Source organism: Mirounga leonina, unplaced genomic scaffold, assembly GCF_011800145.1.
Source record: "Mirounga leonina isolate KUSES-001 unplaced genomic scaffold, KU_Mleo_1.0 Mir_154, whole genome shotgun sequence".
NCBI classification, from domain to species: Eukaryota; Metazoa; Chordata; class Mammalia; order Carnivora; family Phocidae; genus Mirounga; species Mirounga leonina.
Window position 1 is genome coordinate 51,490,312 of NW_023270389.1, and position 23,430 is coordinate 51,513,741.

The 23,430-nt window shown below is 38.2% G+C and overlaps 2 protein-coding genes across 8 annotated transcripts in view; one reads left to right on the top strand and one right to left on the bottom strand.

Annotated features, from left to right (window-relative positions):
* The window catches only part of RABGAP1L (RAB GTPase activating protein 1 like), a 769,071-nt gene that overhangs the window by 69,968 nt on the left and 675,673 nt on the right, over positions 1 to 23,430 (bottom strand). The window lies entirely within an intron of this gene.
* Positions 17,407 to 17,679, top strand: LOC118014449 (COP9 signalosome complex subunit 9-like). Its single transcript, XM_035010767.1, has one exon. It carries the CDS (start codon positions 17,438 to 17,440, stop codon positions 17,654 to 17,656), a length of 219 nt encoding a protein of 72 aa, XP_034866658.1. The 5' UTR covers positions 17,407 to 17,437; the 3' UTR covers positions 17,657 to 17,679.

A 23,430-nucleotide genomic window follows, 5' to 3' on the forward strand; every position in this document is an offset into this window, starting at 1 on the left:
GGTCTTGCGATGGAGCCTCGAGTCGGCCTCATGCTCAACGTGGAGTCTGCTTGAGTTTCTCTCTCCCTCTGTCCCTTCCTACCCCCTCCACGCTGGCACTCTCTCTCTCTCTCTCTCCCTCTCCCTCTCTCTCTCTCAAATAAATAAATAAATCTTAAACAAAACAAACAAACAAAACCAACCATAAACATCTATCATATCGGATTAGGGCCCATTCCAATGACTGCATATAACCTTAATTACCTTTTTTAAAGATCCTGTCTCCAAATACAGCGATATTCTGAGGCACTAGGGTTTAGGACTTCAACATCTGAACTGGGGAGGGAGAACACAATTCAGCCCATAACAGTGGTTAAAGCCACAAATTTTGGCGTTAGATCTGTTTTGAGTCACAGGCTCAGCCACTTACCAGCATTATGACCTGGACAAGTTGCTTAACCTCACTAAGCCTTGATTTCTGCTTAAGACTGTTGTAAAGAATAAATGAGATAATCCACAAAAGCACTTATGGAATAACACCTACCATCTAGTACACACTCAAGAAATTACTGTTTTATTGTCCCGGTAGCCTCAAGTAAATTTTCTTTTCTTCTTCTTTTTTTTTTTCTTTTAAGATTTTATTTATTTGTTTGAGAGAGAGAGAGCACAAGCCAGGGGAGGAGCGGAGGAAGAGGGAGAAGCAGGTTCCCCACTGAGCAGGGAGCCCGACGTGGGCCTTGATCCCAGGACCCCGGGATCATGACCTGAGCCAAAGGCAGATGCTTAACTGACTGAGCCACCCAGGCCCCCAGTCCTGGGCTCTTTCAAAAACACAATTACTTCATAATACAGTTCTGTATTATAAAAGCCTCTTACCATCTCTTGCTATTATTCAAACTTCAACATTTCAGGATATTCTACATGTTCTCTAAGGCCAAACATAATTATATTTCTGGATATAGACAAATTACCCTACTATCCCTGGCACATGACAGGTACTCAATAATTGTTTTAAGTAAAGAGTTACCAAAATAAGACAGCTAAAAAAAAAATGTAAAATGATGCAGCTTAGTCTTCAGTGGTTGTGTTTGAAAAACAGAAACAGCATTTTTAGTTTTGGAGCAAAATTTTTTAAGACATAAAACATGATTACTTCCCCCACCACCAATAATTAATTTCTGGTAATCTCACTGAGGACAACCTTCACAATCCCCAAACAGTGCCTCAAATGTAGCTACTCAGTGTTCATCTTCTGAGAGGTACATAAATTTAACTACACATAATATAAATATAATTGGAGGTATCATGGCTAATTGCCTCTAACTATGCATTTGCCCCTTGTTTTTTAGGAATACATTTTTAAGCCAGGTGCATGGCCTTCAGCTAAAATTATGCTCCCTAGCCTTCTTTGCATCTAGGTATGGCCAGTGACAAGTTTTGGTAATTGGTATGTGAAACTTCCTTCAAAGAGGTATGCTCTCCCTTTCCAATTTTCACCCTTCCCTCCAACTAGAATATAGACCTAGAAAATGTGGTTGTGAGTATATTTAACCATGAACATGAGGGCAACATCCCTAAAGACGGTAGAACAACAGGACTGGAATCCTGAGTCTGCCTTCCTGACCTCAACATAGCCATCACAGCCAATTTGGACTGCATACACTCAAAGTGATACTGAAGAGGAAAATGAAGATCTTCCTTATTTAAGTCACTGTCTCTTTAGATCTCTTTGTTAACCTGTACTTTAATGTAACAAATACTACATTTTTGTGACTATAATTTTTTTTCCCAATTTTGGCCCTTTTGTCTTCTGGACTTACATGTGGTCTGTGAATTTAAAAGTTCAGCTCCTGTATCACAATTTTCAGTGATATTTAAGTATTATGAGGTCATTTCAGGTTCCATCATTGACTGGATTGGATGACAAAGCAAGAAGTTAAGTTCAGATATATTACTGTGAAAGTCTTAAAAATCTAGCCAGGTGAGGATAGTTATACGTTATATAGTTATACAGTTATATACCAGATCAATGGTATAGAATTGAGAGTCCAGAAATAAACATGTACCTTTATGGACAATTATTTTTTGACAAGATGCCAAGTATATCCAATAGTATTTTCAATAAATGGTGCCAGGATAATCAGATATTGCTATGCAAAAAATATATGTAGACATCTATTTCACCATGGCAAAAAGAAGAAGAAGAAGAAAAAAAAGAATGGATCACAGACCTAAATGTAAGAGCTAAAACTAAAAAATGTTTGAAAGAAAACCTAGGAGAAAATTGCTATGACTTAGATTAAGCAAAGATTTCTTAGCTAGGACACCAAAAGCACAATCTATAAAAGAAAAAAAAAATTGGTAAATTGAAAACTTTTGCTCTTCAAAAGACATCATTAATTCTGTGAATGGGGTCTGCATTCAATTAAAGAGACAACCAGAAAAAAAAAATCATTGAGAAAGTAAAAAAGAAAATCTTACAGATTATAAGAAAGCATTTATGAATCATTTATCTGATAAAGGACTTGTACCCAGAACATAATAAAGAACTATCATGACTCAACAAGAAGACAAATAACCTAATAAAAAAATGGGCAAAGGCTTTGAACAGACATTTTACCAAAGAAGATATACAAATGGCTGGTAAGTACCTGAAAAACTGTTCAACATCAATGAGAATGTAAATAAAAACTTCAAATGAGATATTATCCTATAGCCACTAGAATGGTTATCATGGAAAGACTAGTATTATCCAGGGTTGTTGAGGAGAAGGACAAACTGGAATCCTTGTATACCGGTGGTGGAAATGTAAAATGTTGGAGCCCCTTTGGAAAAATTCGGCAGTTTCTTTAAAAATTAAACATAAGCTTACTGTACAACTCAGCAATTCTACTCCTAGGCATCCACCCAAGAAAAATGAAAACGTATGTTCACACAAAAACTTGCATGGAAATGTTCATAGAAATATTATTCATAGTAGCTAAACACTGGAGACAAGAAAAAAAAATCCACCAACTAGTGAACAGATACACAGAATGTGAATATCCACACAGTGGAAAGTACTGTGCAACAAAAAGGAACAAAGAGCTGGTAAGTGTAACAGCAGAGACTGACCTCAAAATCCTCATGCTAAGTGAAAGAAGCCAGGCACAAAAGACGATTCATTATATGACTTCATGTATATGAGAACTTCCAGAGAATGCAAATGTATAAAAACAAAAAGTGGATTACAGGTGACTGGGTCTGGGGATAAGATGGGGACTGACTGCAGATGAGGATGAGGGAGTTTCCTGGGGTAACAGAAATGCTCTAAAACTGGGTGTGGTAATGGATGCACAACTCCATCTTACTCTTCCTGAATTTCAACTGGGTTCCTGCATGCCCATCTAAGGATCTTTCCCAGCCTTCCCTGCAGCTTGGTGGGGACATATGACTAAGTCTGGATACAAGCAGAGGTGATGTATGCCACTTTGTACTAGTGCCCTTAAAAGGGAAGGGGTGTGTCCTCCCCTTCCTTTCTCCTTTTGGCAGGGAGATGGCAAGAGCTCAAACAACTCCTTGGACCCAGAGATGGAAGCAGCTTGTGAGGATGGCAGAGCTGTCCTACTGGCTGTCCTACTTTCAACCCTGGACTGTATGTGAGAAAACCACTGGATTTTAGGATAATACAATGACATTATAGAAAATGAAGAGTGGAGTTCACCACTCAGCATTTGTTAACTATGAAGTATCTTAAGCAGCAGCTATCTTTATGAACTATTTGCAGACCAGCAGTAAGAATGTTCTTATCTAATTACAGAAAAAATTATGCAACAACTTCTGTTAGTTTTCAATATTTAAGATCTGTTGTAGACAATATACTGGGAAATCTATCCTGGACACTAGTATATATCTGAAGTGTTTGTATTGAAAGAATGTTCCAGAAGTTACTGAAGCTTTGTAACTTGCTTCTTTAGGTGTTAAGACTTATTTTCTGAAACAATGAATTGCCAGTATTTTTCATTTCATACAACCACTGGCATTAAAGTAGTGCTAAGTTAAGTCTGTTCTTTTTCTTTTTCCTATAGTTCTCAAATGAATCTTTAAGATAGTTAAACAGTACAAAAAAACCTTTTGTGGACAGCTCATTTATATAAAGAAGGTAGGTATTTACTTACTTGCCACCTGACTTAAAATAGAACCCCGACAGTGCTGAAAATCAGAAGGCAGTGCCCTTTCCTCCATTATAAAAGTTCCAGGGTTAAGCTTTGTAAAATTTCCACCAACTAAGGGTTTGGTAAACATAGCTACCTTATCAGGAAGACTGTATCACAAAAACAGGTATGTTGTTCCACAGGCAAGACAAGAGAAACTGCCTGTCCTAATTGATAGTCCACGGGACAAACCTACCTCTAGAAACACAAAGTTTAGTACTGTTAACTTACTCACATGGCAAAGACGTGCAAGTCAAAACCTCTGGGGAAACAATCAAAATCCTTGCACAGTTATATGGTTTTATCTGGTAAATAAGCACATAGAGTGGTCTATGAATGGGCACCTCTACTTAGAGACAACAGTGCAGTCTGTGTCTTATATAATAGAGACGTAAGCTTTCGCACAGTGCTAGGCAATAATTAAACTGGGTGATTGCATGGCTTAGTGGGTATACCAGATGACAATGGAGATGACAGCAATAAAAAGTTGTGCCATTAAAACGGCACAGATTTCAATTATTTTCACTAAGACTATCAACACCTGAAATAAATGTGTTAAATGAATCTTTTTCCGAAAATCTAGCAGAGACCAGAATTCACAGATAATTTCAACTAACTAGCAGGCCTCGTCTCTCAGATTGACATGTATTTTCCATAAGAAATAAATTTACCTGATTCGACACAGTGGGCACTGTCCTAAACAGATTCAGTTTGCATCGTCTCATCTGCACATGTTTTTAACTCGCTTTTAAGTCATAAGGCATTTCTAGGTGTGGGTGTGTTCTTTTCTGAGAATACTGAAACTTCTTGTGATCAAAGACCATGTATTGGCTTTTTTGATATCTCTTGTAGTAAGGAATGGTACACCCTTGCCACTTATTAATGCATAGTCTCAGCTTAAATAAGGATCAAACAAGTACCTTATCCTTTGGGCATATCTTTGAGTTACTTTTCCAGGAAAATGGATGTGAGCTGATCTATCCATATTCTCTTGCCTGGTCCCTTTTGTGAGATAAATCTGAGAGGCCATTGGCAGAGAAAAAGAGTAAAATCTACTGAATAGAATACAATCATCTGTCTCATGTGGTTACGGAACATATGGCTAGTATTTCATTAACATCTGCCAGCCATGGACAATGCCATTGACCAATTTTTTATGCTTTTTATGTTATCAAACAATGAGTTTGTAAAGCATAAATGCTTACCCAACTCAATTTATACTTCAAATTTCCAAAGGTAAAAATCAAATCTTATTTACCTACCAAGCAAAAACAAGACTGTTTTGCTTGACCTACCAAGCAAAAACAAGACTGCCAAGGGTGGGAGCTACTGTGAAGATCGATGCCAGAAACAGTTTAGCAATAGGAGCAAGTTTTAGAACTAAGCAGGGCTTTTTGTATTACTCCAAGGCTAGTCAGCAAGGCCCTGAAGCTCTAAGGAGAAAACTGGGGTATCTGGAATAAAACAGGCTTTGCTCTAGGAGTAGTTTAAAAACCACTGTCTCCAGGGCCATCTATATCTCCATTCTACCCACCAAGGCCAACACAGCCTGACATGTGGAAGCAGGAAGGATCTCTTACTGCTCAGTCATGTGTCTCTATATATGATTACAAGAACCAGAGAGATAGCAAGGGAGCTTTGGTTTGTATAACAATAAATGATTCAATTATATAACAGGAGTATGTGAATGGGCTATTTTCAACATCTTGGAATCTAATAAGACAGATGATGTCATTACTAAGCAGAGAGTATGCTCAAAGAATTTATTGCCAGCCTTATAAGCATATTCTCAGATTTTTATAAACATTAATTTAAAAATCTCAAGATTTCCTTTCTATAAAGGATAGGACCCTTCTTCATAGAAAGATAAAGCTTAGAGAGAAGATAACAAAACTATTCAACTCATACAAATTTGCCTTCAATTTGGCTATTGTATTATTCTGCATGTATTAAGCTGAACAGTTTGCGTTCACTGTTAAATCACAGAAAGTTTTTTTTTTTTTCCTTTAGTAGGCTCTACACCCAGTGTGGAGCCCAACACGGGGCCTGAACTCAGGACCCTGAGATCGAGACCTGAGCTCAGGTCAAGAGTTGGACACTTAACCAAATGAGCCACCCAGGCACCCCAGGTTTGTTTTCTTTTTTTTTTTTTTTTTTTAAAGATTTTATTTATTTATTTGACAGAGAGAGACAGCAAGAGCAGGAACATAAGCAGGGGGAGTGGGAGAGGGAGAAGCAGGCTTCCCTCTGAGCAGGGAGCCTGATGCAGAACTCGATCCCAGAACCCTGGGATCATGACCTGAGCCGAAGGCAGACGCTTAATGACTGAGCCACCCAGGCACCCCCCCAGGTTTGTTTTCTTAAATAGATGTTTTCAGGGGCTCCTGGGTGGCTCAGTCATTAAGCGTCTGCCTTTAGCTCAGGTCATGATCCGAGTCCTGGGATCGGGCCCCGCGTCGGCTCCCTGCTAAGCGGGAAGCCTGTTTCTCCCTCTGCCTGCTGCTCCCCCTGCTTATGTTCTCTCTCTTTCTGTCAAATAAATAAATAAAAATCTAAAAAAATAGATGTTTTCATGAATTTTATAGTGCCTTATCATGTAAAAAGTATCTTTGAGACAGGCAACAAAAAAATAAGCTGGACTTCATCAAAATAAAAAAACTTGTGTGCAAAAGACTTATTAAGAAAGTCAAAAGATAATCTACAGAATGAGAGAAAATATTTCCATAGCATGAATCTGAAACGGGCCTGATATCCAGAATATGCAAAGAACTCCTATAACTCAATAACAAGACAAACAATTCAGTTAAAAAAAAATGGGCAAGGGGGCGCCTGGGTGGCTCAGTTGGTTAAGCGATTGCCTTCGGCTCAGGTCGTGATCCTGGAGTCCCTGGATCGAGTCCCGCATCAGGCTCCCTGCTCAGCAGGGAGTCTGCTTCTCCCTCTGACCCTCCCCCGCTCATGTGCTCTCTCTCATTCTCTCTCTCTCAAATAAATAAATAAAATCTTTAAAAAAAAAATGGGCAAAAGGCTTGAGTAGACATTTCTCTCAAAAAGATATACAAATGGCTAGGAAGCACATGAAAATTGTTCAACATCATGAGCCATTAAGGAAATGCAAATCAGAACCATAATGATATACCACTTCACGCCTACTAGGATAGTCAGAATAAAAGAAAAAAAACCACAGAAAATAATTGTTAGTTAGGTGGTAGAGAAATTAGAACTTTCACACACTGCTGGTGAGAAATGTACTGTCAATGTAAAATGGCTCAGTTACTATGGAAAACAGCACAGCGGGTCCTCAGTAAGTTCAGTACAGAAGTAGAGCATGAGCAAGCAATTCAACTTCTAGGTAAGCACCAAGCATAACTGAAAACAAGGACGCAGATACTTTTTTTTTTTAAAGATTTTATTTATTTATTTGACAGAGAGAGAGACAGCTAGAGAGGGAACACAAGCAGGGGGAGTGGAGAGGGAGAAGCAGGCTCCCCTCTGAGCAAGGAGCCCGATACGGGACTCGATCCCAGGACCCTGGGATCATGACCTGAGCCGAAGGCAGGCGCTTAATGACTGAGCCACCCAGGCGCCCCAGGACGCAGATACTTTTACATCTGTGTTCACTGCAGCATTATTCACAATAGTCAAAAGGTGGAAACAATCCATGTGTCTAACAATAGATAAACGGATACACAACATGTGGTATATACACAAAATCAATGTGTTCAGCCATAAGAAGGAATGAAGGTCTGACACAGGCTACAACATGGATGAACCTTCAAAACTTTATACTAAGTGAAATAAGCCAGACACAAAAGGACAAATACTGTATGAGTCTACTTACATGAAATAGCTAGAATAGGCAAATTCACAGAGACGGAAAATAGACTAGAGGTTATCAGGGGTTAGGAGAAATGAGGGAAATAGGAATGATCCACTTAGTAACAGAGTTTCTGTGGGGGTAGGGAGGAAATGGGGGTAAAAAAGTTCTGGAAATAAAGAGGTGGATATAATTAATGCTGTGGAATTGTACAGTTAAAAATGGTTAAAAAGGCAAATTTTATGTTTTATATATCTTGTCACAATAAAAAAATACCTTAAAAAAATACCATGAGGTACCACTTCATACCCACAAGGATGGCTAGAATTTAAACAAAACACAGAAAATAACAAGCGTTGGTGAGGATATGGAGAAACTGGGACCCTCATACATTGCTATTGGTGATGTAAAATGTTCAACTGTTGTGGAAAACAGTTTGGCAGTTCCTCAAAAAGTTAAACATAGAATGATCTAAGTTTATGATAACATGACCCTATGATCCCATAATTCAACTCCTACGTATACACCAAAGATAAAGGAAAACAGGCACTCATACAAGTATATGCACACACACATTCACAGCAGCACTATTCACTATTCACAATGGCCGAAAGGTGGAAACAGCCCAAATGTCTAACAAGAGATGAACAGACAAGACACACTGTGGTATCTACACACAGTGGAATAGTATTCAGCCATAAAAAGGGATGAAGTACTGATATGTGCTACACTGTGGATGAACCTTCAAAATGTTATGGTAAGTGAGAGAAGCAAAATATAAAAGGTCACATATTATATGATTCTATTTATATGAAATATCCAGAATAGATAAGTCCACACAGGCAGAGGCAGATTTGGTGGTTGTCAGGGGTTAGGAAGAAAAAGGAAAACGGGGAGAAACTGCCTAATGGATAAGGGGTTTTACTTTGGAGGGATGAAAATGTTCTGGAACTAGACAGAGGTGATGGTTGTATGACATTGTGAAGGTACTATATATCACTGAATTGTTCACTTTAAAATGGTCAATTTTACAGGGAATAGAATGATTACCAGGGCCTGCAGGAAATGGGAAGATGGAAATGGGCAAAGGGTACAAAATATCAGTTATATGACGATTAAGTTTAGAGACCTAATTAATGTACAGCATGGTGACTACAGTTATAATAATATATACTTGAAATTTGCTAGGAGAGTAGATCTCAAAGTGTTCTCACACCCCCACAAAACGACAGGTAACTAGGAGAGGTGATGGATATGTCAAGTCAAGATACCAAGAAGCTTAAATTGCTTTTCTTTTTCAGACAGGTATTAAATTATCCTTCAGATCAATTATGTGTTCATCAAAACATGAAGTGAATTAAGATTCCAAAATAAAACTCTTAATTATATGGGCAAAGGGCTTGAGTAGACATTTCTCTCAAAAGATACACAAATGGTTAAGAAGCACCTGAAAATTGTTCAACATCATGAGCCGTATAATTTAACTTTCTGTCTGATGCTTAGATTTCCTCAGTAATATCCCTAAAGTGACTACATATGGCTTAACATATTTAGTAATTTACTGGAACATCTCCAGGCATTCAGAGGAATTCACTAATTTTGTGGTGAACAGCTCTAATTGTTAGTTTTCCCCAATACTGAGGTGAAATGTGTATTTCTAGCAGTCTGTACTCATTAACCACGCTTCTGCCCTTCTGTTCCAACTTCCACAAACAATCCTGCTCAGGAATCTGAAGGCTATTCCTGTACCTCCAATATTCCCCTCCCCCAACAAGTACGATTTCCCTTGTGGTCAGTTTTATCAGCCTGAACCCTCCACTCAGCTATATTCCCAGGGTTTTAGTACCATGGTGTCCATGATTATGATCTTCTTGTTCGTATTCTGCACTTAAAGTTCTTCCCATAGTACATCTACAGTTCCTTTACGATGACAAAATGATTTTTAAAAAACCTACATCATAGGAGTCATCAGAGTACTTTCTCTAAAACACTAAACTATGCTTCATGACAAAATCTATATTCCAATCTGAAAAGAAAAATAACAGCAGAATAGATGAGAAATACTTCTTTCTAGGATTCTTAAACTCACATTAGTGATCTTTGATCTGAAAGGGCTGATCCAAATCTCCTACTTTAAAGATCAAAAGATTCACAACTAGAAAGGTCAGAGGAATTGCCAAGTTTAAGTCATGGCCTAGTGTTGCCCTTTGTGTCAAGTCCAATTTCCTTAACATGGTCTGGTTCCTACAAATCTACCCCAGGCTCATGTCAGGCTCTTCCCTGCTCCCCTCACCTACATTCTATCTGTTATATTTAAGTTCTTCTTTTGCTCACCTCCAAGACTTAAATATTCTTCCTCCTCTTCCCACAATACTTTCCCCCTTACCCTCATTCTCTTCAGTGGCCTGAATCCTATTTGTCTTTTAGGTCTTCTCTGAACCCTAACTTGGATTAGTTCTCCCTATCTGTTCCCATAGAACCTAGGACCCCTAATTTAAATCAGGTCTCCCTATATGTCCCTATAGGACCCAGGACTCCCTCTCTTCACAAAACTCGTAACCTTTTTTTGGTGATTATTTGTTTAATATTTATCTTGCCTGCTAGACTGTAAACCCTGTGAAAGTAGGGACCACATTTATCTTGGTCTCTTCTGTAGCCTTAACACAAACACATTATTGTGCACAGACTATACAGCAAATATACAATTTTGCAAAGGCTTAAATTAGCTTGTAATTGCTAAAATTTTTATTAAAATGCCATTAACTTGCTACACTACGTAGAATTCTTTTGGACCTGAATCTCATATATTACCCTTGGCCCTACTGTGTTTCACGGACACACTGTTCTAGCCAAATCTTTCTGGATCTGCCCACCAATATACTAGCTATCCATGCTAGTTACCTATACACTTGATAAAAATGCTACAAAAAATATATATTGCCTTTATATAATTGTCCTTCAAGAAACTGTCCAGAAATAATTTTTAATATAAGACACTTCTGTATCTGTGTCTGATCTTCTTCTAAACTACCGCTTTCTGAATTATCAAGGTGTCTTTTTTTCCATTAAACCAGTAAGTACTCTTAGCTTTGCTCCCAGACTTATTTGAATTAAAAGACTGCAAAGTGAGATTCAAGTCAGATGGCAAAGTTCTACATTTGAACAATAACTCCCATCACAGTATGTCTTCTCCACAGTCAGGGAAATTCAAAATAGATGGAATTGTTAACAGGTTTACTTACCCAGTGCCAGTAGGCTTGCTAGATAGAGCACAAGGCTCTCTTGCCACATATAGAGCACAAAGTCAAACATGGAACTTTTGGAATTTGGACAAACATGCTTACCTTACTATTCAAATCCCTAAAAGAAAGTGAGTAGAATCAGGTAACAATCCTGATCATTGTTAGAGCAATCACTCACTTTCAGGATCCACACTTCAAAAATTAAGAAAGTTCTAATTATAGTGTTAATGTCTAACTTATCGCCTTCCTCAAAAACCACTGAAGTGTAGGGTGTTTCAGGATTCTGATAATCAAAGGGATATATAATCAAAGGGATATTGGGTGTAATAACTAATGAGTGAGTACAAAGCACAGCGCCATGAGTCTTGAATGGTGATCAAGAGCACTGCCCTCGAGCCAGAAGCCAGTGTTCAAATCCTGACCTTCCCACGTCGCCATGGTGTGTCCTTGAGCTGCTTATTTAGTCTGTGCTTCCTTTTGACACCATCTGTAGAATCAGCCCCAAATCTGCACTTACTTCCTAGAGCTGCTGGGAAGAGTAAATGAGTTAAAAAAAAAAAAAAAAAAAAAAGAATAATGTGCTAAGGGGATTAAATTTAAAAATAATGACATGTCATTCTTTTTTCTTCTGTGTCTATTTTCGTAGCATTGACAGGAAACCCGGGCTCTAACCCTGCGGGATGTGTGGACCCTGCCCTATATGTTCCTCATTAGGTCAGTTCTCTGTTGTCTCAATTTGTGAGTAGACTGATTTCCTATTCCTCCTCCAAGTCTCCTAATCTGAAGTCCATGCAGAGTTAAGAAAGGAAACTCTTTCCCTTTGTAGGGGTACCAGACACACCAAAGGCAAGTACATTTTACTGTTATATGGGAAATTCTCTAAAAGTAGAGGAAGACGGATGGATGATCCCCATGAGCAGATGCACCATGCAGACACCGTGAGCAAGGTGGGTCAGCGCGGTGCCAGCCATGCTGTCCCCACACAGTACGGTGACTGTCACATGGACCTGGCACAGTCGGGCCCAGGCCCTGAAACCAGAAGCCAGCTGAGTCCTGTGGGTTTGGTCTAAACAGGTCACAGGTGGTGAAATGTCTCAGTATGAATTCATAAAGATTTTACATAATGTTCAAATATGTTCAATATACAAACAGCGGCTAAGTACATAGGTTAAAAGATTGAGTAGGCTGATGGCTTCATTTCATCCAGGATGGAATTAGTACTTCTGTTTCACAGCATTTTTACTTCTGTTGCTCCCTTAACGATTATTTAAGGGAGGAGACAAGTAGCTCTTTATTGTGGAATACTAGTATCACTTCAAATTTATTTTTACAACCTTTAAGTATTTTCAATACTTTTTTCTCAAATCTGCTGAGGTTACACAGAATAGCTTCTATTATTTCCAATTTACAGAAAGAATTTTCATTCAATTACTCTATTTACATATTGAACCCATTTTGGTAGAATATCTACCATGTTTTGACCTCAGAAGGGTTGAGAAAAAGCCCTCATCTCTTGACTAGTATCTGTTCACAAATGACCTCTTTTCTCCCCTGGGTCCAGTCTCAACACCCTCTTGCCCCAAATGCGGTGCACTGAGCTCCACTTCCATCAACGATTATAAAGAGTGCTCACTATTATTACATAATAGATCAAAGTCCTGCTTAGGAGAAAAATGAACTTGTGAGTCCAGCCAACTCACTCATAGTCCTCTTAGTTACGTGAAATATACTCCCATCTATTCCAGCCCTCTTATCCTCCGCTCCGTATCCTTCCATCATTGGGAAGGCTGGTCATTGAAAACATCTAATTCTGGTGTGACAACCTTGAGTGCTAAGTTACACCTTGTTTTTCAAATCTTCCTCAAAGAGTTCAAATCAATGAGAAATTAGACTGCACATTTACAGATGACATTAATACTTTAAATGGAAGATATATTTCCTGTCTTTTTTATAAGAAGAAAGCTGAGCAGCCTACACCCAAGAGGGAAAGCAATTTGCACCTTTCAGGCAGGAGCAATAAAAATGATCGTTTTACATGAAGGAATCGAATTAATGTAAGTGTGATTGTTAGGTTGGAGAGTACTGCAGAGCTTTTGGGCTTCTAACCAAGGATCAGACTTTAATTATTAAGGGAAATTATGCTGATTCGAGCATTAAATACTGTATGGTTTTAACACTACCTTAGATATACTGAATCCCAAATCATCAAAGTTGTTACAATCTATCAGCTTGGACTACTCTGATGGATAAATGAGTAAATACATCTGGGACCTTCCTCCCCTCCCCCTTAAAACTCTTAGGATGTAATTAGGGAAGGAAAAAATTTATTTCAAGATACCTGAATGCCCTTGTGAAGCAGGAGGATGAATGTGTTCAAGCACAACATTAGTGACTTGGGAGATTATTTTTCAAATCCTACACCCAAAGAAGAACAGCCTGAAAAGGATCTGCCACAGACTGTTCCAACAGGCCCTATAAAGGGAACACTGGGCGATTAGGATTATTCCACAAAAAGACTTCTGAGGATGCACAGTGGAGCCTAGCTTTCTAAAATGTACCATCCTTCTACACATTTCGTGTGGCCAATAATTGAGATAGTGATTAGACAGGTAACTGCCAGTGAAATGTCACAAAGAGGAAAAGCGGCACATGTAATGGATATCTATCCAAAAGGTTTGTAGTAAGGTCCTTAAAGAAAATAAATAAATAAATAAAATGGTTATGTCTCTAAAAGACCCCCATATGTTTAAGAGGAGGCCGCACTGTATAAGCCTACATTGACAATTATGCTGTGATTTATGCAGGAATATGTAGCTGTTTTTATTTTCTTTCTTCCTGTAAGAAATTACAAGAATCTTTTAACAAGTGGCTGTCTTTGAAAACCACTTTGTCTGTATTTTCTAACCTAATACATATATTGATTTTCTTTGATTGTTTTAAGAACAGCAGATTCGGATTGTTATTTGGACAGGGAAAATCTCAGAGTGGTAAAATTATGAGTAATTATTGTTTTAGATTTTATTTATATGCATTTTCCATATTTTGTATATCAACGTACTATTTTAGTCATTAATGAGGAAAAAAACCTTTAAGTTGCAAAAAGATCTTTAGGGAATAGACCTATTTGGCAACCTTCACTTTATTTTTTTAAATTTTTTTCTTTAATGTGTTTATTCACTCTTTTTCTAGATTGACTCATATTGTAGATTTTTGGATGTAGATATAATTATTAACATGTAAGGATATATTACCTGGGCAACCTTCACTTTAAATAAATAATATAAACACCTATTCTTTCTGTAACATGTATTAATCAACTTCATTACACCACATCCCTACTCAAAACCTTCATCTATAGAATTAAAAATATCAGTTCCTAAGCATTACACTCAAAACCATGCATGACCAACTCCCACTATCTTACTACCTTCTGGCCTTGCTCCCATATTCCAGCCAGATGGAACAAGCTGAAATTCCCAGACATGCTACCTCTCTCACTCCTGTGTGCTCTGAAAATACTATTCCTTCTATATGGAACATCTTTTCCTTCTCTCTGACCACCTGAAAAATTCCTATTTTTTTTCTTTAGAATTCTACCCCAAAGTTTCCACTTTTGAATGGCACAGTTTTATACACTGTTGGTGGAGAAAATGATATATCTCTAAAGAGAACAAGTTGGCTCTATCTATCAAAATTATAAATGCACTTTCCCTTCAACCCAGCAATTTCACTCCTAGGAATTTAACTTACAGTTATCCTCACACATTTGTGAAATGATGATATACAAGATTATTCACTGCAACATGGCTGGTAGCAGCAAAATATTGGAAACAACCTTATATATATGCATATACTGGGAGTTGGCTAAACACATGGAAATCCATATAGTAAAACTATCTTTGCAGCTGTCAAATGAACGAGGAGTCCTTGATGTACTGACAAAAAAAAAATCTCCAACACATACTGTTAAATAAGAAAAGTACAGAATGGGACACCAAACATCTGTAAAAAGAGAAGGGAAGAATACATACAAATTTGCTTGTATTTGCATAAAATATTTCTGGAAGAATATCGTTAGAAAACATCACAGGACAACCGGAGTGTGTAGGAAACTTCGTTAGATGGCATTTTATAGTTGTTGAAATTTTGAAACCATGTGAATGTACTACTTACTTAAAGGTAAAATTGTAAAAGCTTAAAAACCAAAATGCTTAAAAAAAAAGTGTCCACATGTTTATGAAAGTATCTCTATTTCCCACACTCTCCTGATCATTCCTTTATTCTCTCATTAGAACCTTTACTGACGACAGGTACTATGTGCCAGGTGTTGTGGTAGGTAGAGATGGAAAATAAAAACAACCTGCAGGGAAAAGCCTCAATGCACAACTCAAAAAGCAGACAGAATATCTCATTTCAGTGAGTGCCCAGGGTGCAGGGTGTGACAGATACACAAAAAAGAGGCAGGCATCACATACATCCTAATAGCACTCTTATCCCTGGTGCATAGTAACTGTTTACATGGCTGTCTCTTAAGCTAGATTGCCATCTCTTTGAAGCTATCTCAGAGGTTAACACAGTGCTATGCACATAGGAGATATGCATGTTAAATGAACCACTGAAAAAGATATAACAGAAATAAGCGCTGCACTTTTTAACAATTAGGAACTAATATTTTTTTTTTAAGGTTTTATTATTTATTTGACAGAGAGAGACACAGCGAGAGAGGGAACACAGGCAGGGGGAGTGGGAGAGGGAGAAGCAGGCTTCCCGCAGAGCAGGGAGCCCAACATGGGGCTCGATCCCAGGACCCTGGGACCATGACCTGAGCCAAAGGCAGACGCTTAATGACTGATCCACCCAGGCGCCCCAGGAACTAATATTTAAGTACTTAGACTCTAACCTGATTCCACAATCAATTTTATGAGAATTTAGTATAAAGATCTAAGGATTAAAAAAAAAATTGGCAGGGAGGGGCAGAGGAAGAGGGAGAGAAAGAATCTCAAGCAGGCTCCACACCCAGCATGGAGCCCCACGCTCAGAACCCTGAGATCACGACCTGGGTTGAAATCAAGAGTTGGATGCTTAACCCACTGAGCCACCCAGGCACCCCAGGATAAAAAAATTTTTAAATAACTACCCCTATCTTACGTGTACAGATATTTACGAATATATTCAACTGTCACAAACATCATCTACTATAGACCAATGATTATACCTATGTGGTGTTTCATTTTCTCCCAATACCATCAATTAAATATACACAGAGAGAACAATGCACCAGGCACAATGCTGGGCTGGTGATACAATGGTAAACAAAAACAGATACAGTCCTGCTCTCACGGATGTTACAAGTTAGTGAGAGACTAATCAAATAATCACCCAAGTTTCACAAGTATTTTTCGGTATCTTTAAGAAGGGAAAGAGAAAGAATACAAGGCATGGCCAAGATTTCTCCTAGCCAGCCATAAGGAAAGGAACATTACCTAAAACCTTTGTGTCTCAGATAATATGTTAAATGTTATGTTATGGGATTGTGAAGAGAATTCAGTGTCCTTGAGCGCTGATGGAGAAAATACCTTTATTTTCCTGAACCTCTGAAATTATCAGCTATAGATATTACAAATATTTTCATTCACATTACAGTTATTGCATATCTCAAAATATTATTTATATTTATCACTATTTTATAGGAACTAAGGTAGTTATTCTACTTGCTGCCATATCTTGTTATTTAATGTATTAATAGAGAAGCATATAGTACTCTATCATAAATCTGATTTTGGGGAGTTGGGGGTGGGAAAAATGGGTGAAGGTGGTCAAAAGGTACAAATGTCCAGCTATAAAGTTAAGTCCAGGGGATGAAATGTATGGTATTGTGACTATAATTAATAATACTCCATTGCAGTGGTGGGGGGTGGGGGTGAAATACGCAAAGGGGACAAAAAGATACAAACTTCTAGTTATAAAATACATAGGACACAGGGATGCAGTCTACAGCAGAAGGAATATAGTTAATATTGTAACAACTTTGTATGATGACAGATGGTAGCTAGATTTATCGTGGTAATCACTTTGTAATGTATATAATGTTAAATCACTATGTTGTATGCCTGAAATTAATAGAATGTTGTACGTCAAGTCAACTACATGCCAATAGGAAATAATACTCTATTGTATATTTGAAAGTTGCTGAGAGTAGATCTTAAATGTCTCATCACAGGACCAGGAATGCCCAAAGCACTGTAGGGGAGATGAAGCTGGAGGTGGACAAGATATTTCCCAAGGGCATGGGGCCATACATGGACCTGGATGAGACAGAAGGCAGCACTGGGCTCCTGATGAACTTGGTAGTCAATGAAAAGGCAGTCCATGCAGACTTTTTAAAGGATTTTGTAGATCTCTTTGATAATGATGATATCCAGTGAGGTACAGCAGTGCGTGTGGTCAAGCCTTTGTTATGTAGTGGTCTGGTGGATCTCCTCAAAGGACAATTTCAAACAGATCTAAAGAACTTGTGGATATTACTTGAAATTAGGAGATGGTTAACCAAGAAAGAGAAGGATGGTTTTAACCATCTGTATGAGGCTTGTTAATTTCTGAATGTGACCAACTTTCATCCTTCAATTTAAAAAAAAGCGATGCCATCAAAAAAAAAAATTCTCATCACAAGGGAAAAAACTGTAATAGGTGTGGTGCTGAATGTTAACTAGACTTATTGTGATCATTTTGCAATATATATTACATATATATACATGTCAAATCATGTTGTACATCTAAAGTAATGTTTATATGTCAATTATACCTCAAATTTTAAATGTGATTTTTCTCTATTTTGATGACATTATTTCAATGTAATTGGTTTCCTATATAATTTTATTTGTTTTATTTTATGCATTTAAAAATAATTTTCCGATAAGGGGCCCATGGACTTAATCAGATGGCCAAGAGTCCATAACCCCAAAATTGTCAAAAATCCCTGGGCTAACAGATGGTTCAGGTTGGAATAACAAAGTTGGCATACCATAGCATGTCACTGGAGAAGAGTTTTCTTTCTTTTTTATTATTATTACTATTTTTAAATATTTTATTTATTTATTTGAGTGAGAAAGAGAGAGAGAGAGAACACAAGTGGGGTGAGGGGTAGAGGGAGAAGCAGACTCTCTGACAAGCAGGAAGCCCGACTCAGGGCTTGATCCCAGAACTCCAGGATCACAACCTGAGCTGGAGGCACATGCCCAACCAACTGAGCCACCCAGGCGCATCTGGAGAAGAGGGTTTTCTGTTTTTAATTACCTTTGGGAGAGATGGGAAAGAAGAGTGCCAATTCACTTCAAAGTTCCAAGTAAAATGAAAAAGAATAATAGAACGGTAAGTTTGAATTTATAGTCAGGTTTTATTGTATTTTTGAGTACATGTCATTTTCTGATGACAAATCTGTGGATATGACTATAAACAAAGTATGCTACTGAGAAACACAGTATTTACATATTGTAGATAGCTACCTAACTATGATGGCCACATGAAAGGTCAATTATTACATATGTGGTAGATGACTGTTCAGCAAATAGTCACTTCCCCTCCTCTAACCTCCATGGTGGTGTATCCTTTCCTGTCCCACCATGTTGGAAATGATGCTCTGATTTGCTTTGGCCAATGGAACATGGATAGAAATCAAACTGTGCTAGCTCTGAGACCAGGCCTTTAAGAGGCGTTTCCACTGACCCTTCTGGGAATTTTTTTTTTTTTTTAACATTTCATTTATTTATTTGATAGAGAGCACAAGCAGGGGGAGCTGCAGGCAGAGGGAGAGGGAGAAGCAGGGAGCCTGAGGTGGGGCTCGATCCCAGGACCTGAGGATCATGAGCTGAGCTGAATGCAGATGCTTAACTGATTGAGCCACTGAGGCACCCCCCCCCCCTTTCTGGGAACTTCTAAACTTTTGTCATGAGAAGGACGCATTCCAGATAGCCTATTGATCACAAAAGAATGGGCACTGTGGAACAGGTCTAACCAAATCTGGGTTCTAAAGCTAAGTAAACTCAGCTATAGCCAGCTGTGCCAGCCAAGATCAGCCAAACCCTAGCCATCCAAAGACTCATAAGACAAAGATAAATGCCGACTGTTATGTACCACAAGATTAATGGTTGTTTGTTGTGCAGCAATATCCGAATAACAAAATACACTAAGAGTGCTCTTTAAAAACTTTGTCCGATTAACTAATGCCATTCTCTAGTCCCTCCATAAAGAAATCAGATACCCTGGGCATGCTTAACTCTTGTGGTGACTAGGCCACAACTGAGTTTATGCTTAAAAAAGTTAATTGCAGGGGCACCTGGGTGGCTCAGTCGTTAAGCGTCTGCCTTTGGCTCAGGTCATGATCCCAGGGTCCTGGGATCGAGCCCCGCATCGGGCTCCCTGCTCTGCGGGAAGCCTGCTTCTCCCTCTCCCATTCCCCCTGCTTGTATTCCCTCTCTCTCTGTGTCTCTCTCTGTCAAATAAATAAAATCTTTAAAAAAAAAAAAAAGTTAATTGCATTTGTTCCCAAACATGTTTATGTTCATAATAAGATGAATGTGAAAAAAAACTGAATTGCTATTTCTATAAAAACTAATTTGAACAATCTGGAAAGACTTTCCAAAAGTCAAATGGTGAAACAGAAAAGTCACTGTCACATTAAATGATTGCAATGCTACTATCAAAGATGTAAAAAGTTGCTAAAAAAAAAAACTCTACAAAGTTTAAAGATTGCTTTGTAAGTTTATTAATTTGTTGCCCTCTTAAGGAAACAAACTAGAAAGTATTATGTACTTCAGAATTCCTATTCTAAGAAAGGGCATAAAGATTCCTATAATGAAATTGATAATGAATATAGACTGATGTTTTAAGTTAAAATAAATGTTTAGGTTAATATGTACTTTTTTTTTTTTTTTAATGCTTCATCCCCTGAGCCAACTTTTTCTATTAAGCGACTTCAGTCCTGACTGTGTCAGGTAAGTGAGTTTCTTCAGTATTTCAGCCTGACAGAAATCCTATTGTGGGCATTACAATGATCAGAGCTTCAGTATTATTTTTGCTTTGTTTTGCTGCAAATCCTATTTATAAGCCAGCTTGTAGTCCTGGCATTGAGTTTGAATGTTACAATTTCATTTCATATTGAGTTTGAGCACTGTAGTGAGTTTTTGATATAATACTGGCTTCTCTAATAATTTAATATCAGTTTAAATTTCTGTTAACCAAGCCTAAAATCTGATCCATTAGATTTTTAAAACACAAGAACATCAAATCAGGAATAAAACCTGAACTCCTTCTGACTTAAAAAGCCCTCCATCATAACCTGGTTCCCAACTTCTTCCCCAACCACGTTTCTTACCACTGTCTGCCCCTGGTGCTCACTCCACATTGTGATCCCACACTGACCTTCCTGTTTTGCTAATATATCAAACTCATTACCACTTTGGGGCCTTTCTCTCAGAGCTTTTCTCTGCCTGAGCTACTCTTTTTCCTGATTTTCCCATAGATGTCATTCAGATCTCAAATGACACCACTGAGGCCCCCAGTGACTATCCGAAATAAAGCCTCCAATTAATCCCTTTTGATAATATCACTCCATTTTAAGTCTCTGTATAATACTTCTCACTAGGTGATAAGTAATATCATTAGCTACTATTTCTGTCTGACTTCTCCCCAAAATAGTACAAGCTTCACAAGTGATATGTCTTTAACGTTCACACCTTGCTCCCAGGGCTTAAAAATATAGCACAGCACATAGTAGCCAGATCAATGAATATTTTTGATTATTAAATTGAATACAAACATGGATGCTAAAACAAACAAAAAACCTAGAATAAGATATTTTTCAACCACCATGGTAAGTTAGGATTTAAAAACAGAAATAAAAAATTTAATGTGTTACATGTTTTATGTCAACTGTTTCTATAACATCTCCCCATCCCAAATATTTTGAATTGACTTACAAATCAACACCACCCCCAGTATCAAGCATAGAAAGATTAGTTCTCAAATCTCAAACAGGATTAAATGCAGAAAAGTTCATAATTATTGTTACAGAAACTAGTTCAATGATTTCATATTAGCAAAACCACCTAAATAATTTTTGGATAATGAATTTCTTTATAAAGTCTGCTAAAAGTTCATCTTTTATTTCAAGATTTTTATAAAGAGAAATCAGTTTAGAATCATACCAACTAATGCACACGTGCCTGTGTGCAAGGTAAGCTCAAGTACTGTACTTGCATTAACTGATTTAATTCTCACAAAATCCTATAAGGTGCCTAATATGGTTCCAATTTTACAGATGTGAAAAATGAAGCTCTGAGAGGTCAAGGAATCTGCCAAAAGCCGGTGAGCTTGTTGGAGGTGAGGTCGGATGTGACCTAGACAGTTTGGCTCCAGAGCCTGTGCCCATAGGCTCTACTCTACGCTATGTCACCTCACCTGACATGACTCAGCCAGGATTCTGGAGTTGTGACTTAGGGGTAGCAGCTGAACTCTCTGCATATGACAGAACTGTAAATCTGGATGCTATATGGCAGCCATATTCCTTGGGAATGAAGAAGCAGAAAACTTGGGTAAAGAGATAAAGGAGAGGCCAAGAGAGAAGTTAATGAGGTGGCAAGAAACAGGGAGGACTCTTGCCAGCATCAGTCCGGTACCAGCCCTGCTGCCCGGCTGAACTTCTGCCCTTGTGTTTAAAGGGACACACCCTGGTGTCTGTATGGTAAGTGCCCTTTCTTGTTTAAGACAGCTCAAGATTTTATTACTTGCAACTGTAAGAACCTTAACTCATTATCAGAACTGATCAACCAAATGAGCGAAGATTTGGCTCCTGACACTAAACTGAAATTGATGGAATATAGCCAGAATGTGTACATACTAAAGAACAATTAAAAATAAAAAATGTTCAGCTAATAACATTTTTAAAAAATATGGATGAATCAATTGGTCTTATGTTTTATTCGAATCAATATTTGAAATGTATATCCAGTGAAGATTCAGAAATAACTATTGATTTCATTGTTTTACCCATATTTGGCACATGGAATTGCTCTGAATTTTTTTTCTTCCTAATTTGGCATGCTAGATTACCTCAGTGTGCCAACCCAATAAGGAGGCAGTAATTTCAGAATGCTTACCCTCATCTCCCATTGATAGAACAGATAAAGTGTAGCTCCCTGAAAGAGCTCCTTCCCTTTGCTGGCACAGTGCTGCTATTTTGGTATCTGTCAGTGAAGAACAAATATCTAGTGGCAATAGAGGCTAGACGTGTGTTAGCCTGGGTAAACAGCTTTTGTTAATGGGACAGTGTTCTAGCCACCGAACACCAAGTCCCTTATAGTGATAGGCGACCCAGAATTTCAAGATGTGGAAACTAGTAAAGCCAGGCCATCTTTTCTCCAACACACTCTTTTTTTTTTTTTTTAAGATGTATTTATTTTAATTTTGAGAAAGAGAGAGAGCAGGGAAGAGGGGCAGAGGGAGAGAATCTCATGCAGACTCCCTGCTGAGTGCAGAGCCCAACACAAGGCTTGATCCCAGGACCCCGAGATCACGACCTGAGCTGAAACGAGAGTCCAATGCCCAGCTGAATGAACCACCCAGGCGACCCTCCATTACATTCTTGATATCCAACTTTCCCATTCAAGCTGGCACAACAAACATTCCAATTATATAAAGTAGGAAGTTTACAGTAATTTTTAACTTACCTCAATAATTTACTCTTCTCATGTAAATCAGCTGCTGCTTCTTCCTAAGTAGTATTATTGTATATATATATATATATTGCAAGAACTAACCAACATGCGCGGACTAATTTATCACACTGCCACTGTCAAGTGTCTAAGACCAGACACTTGTCAAGTTTTCACCTGCATTGTTGTAATGCCCTTTAAAAATTTTTCCATAGGCAATGTGGCCCCTGTCAGTCCATTCCAGATTATTGCTGCAATAATCAATACATCTACTCAGCAGATGGTTTGGCCCATATAAATCCCTCCTATTGATTCTATATTACCTTCCCACCTTCCTGAGGCTCAAACCTAAGACCCTCTGTCCCATCTTCAGGGCAGAAGACTTCAAGTTTCCCACAGGACTGATATCCTGATGGTGATTCCCTAACCAAAAAAGTAATTCACCAGGACAACCCAATGAGCCCATGTTCTCCTTTTGTCCACCCCCCTCC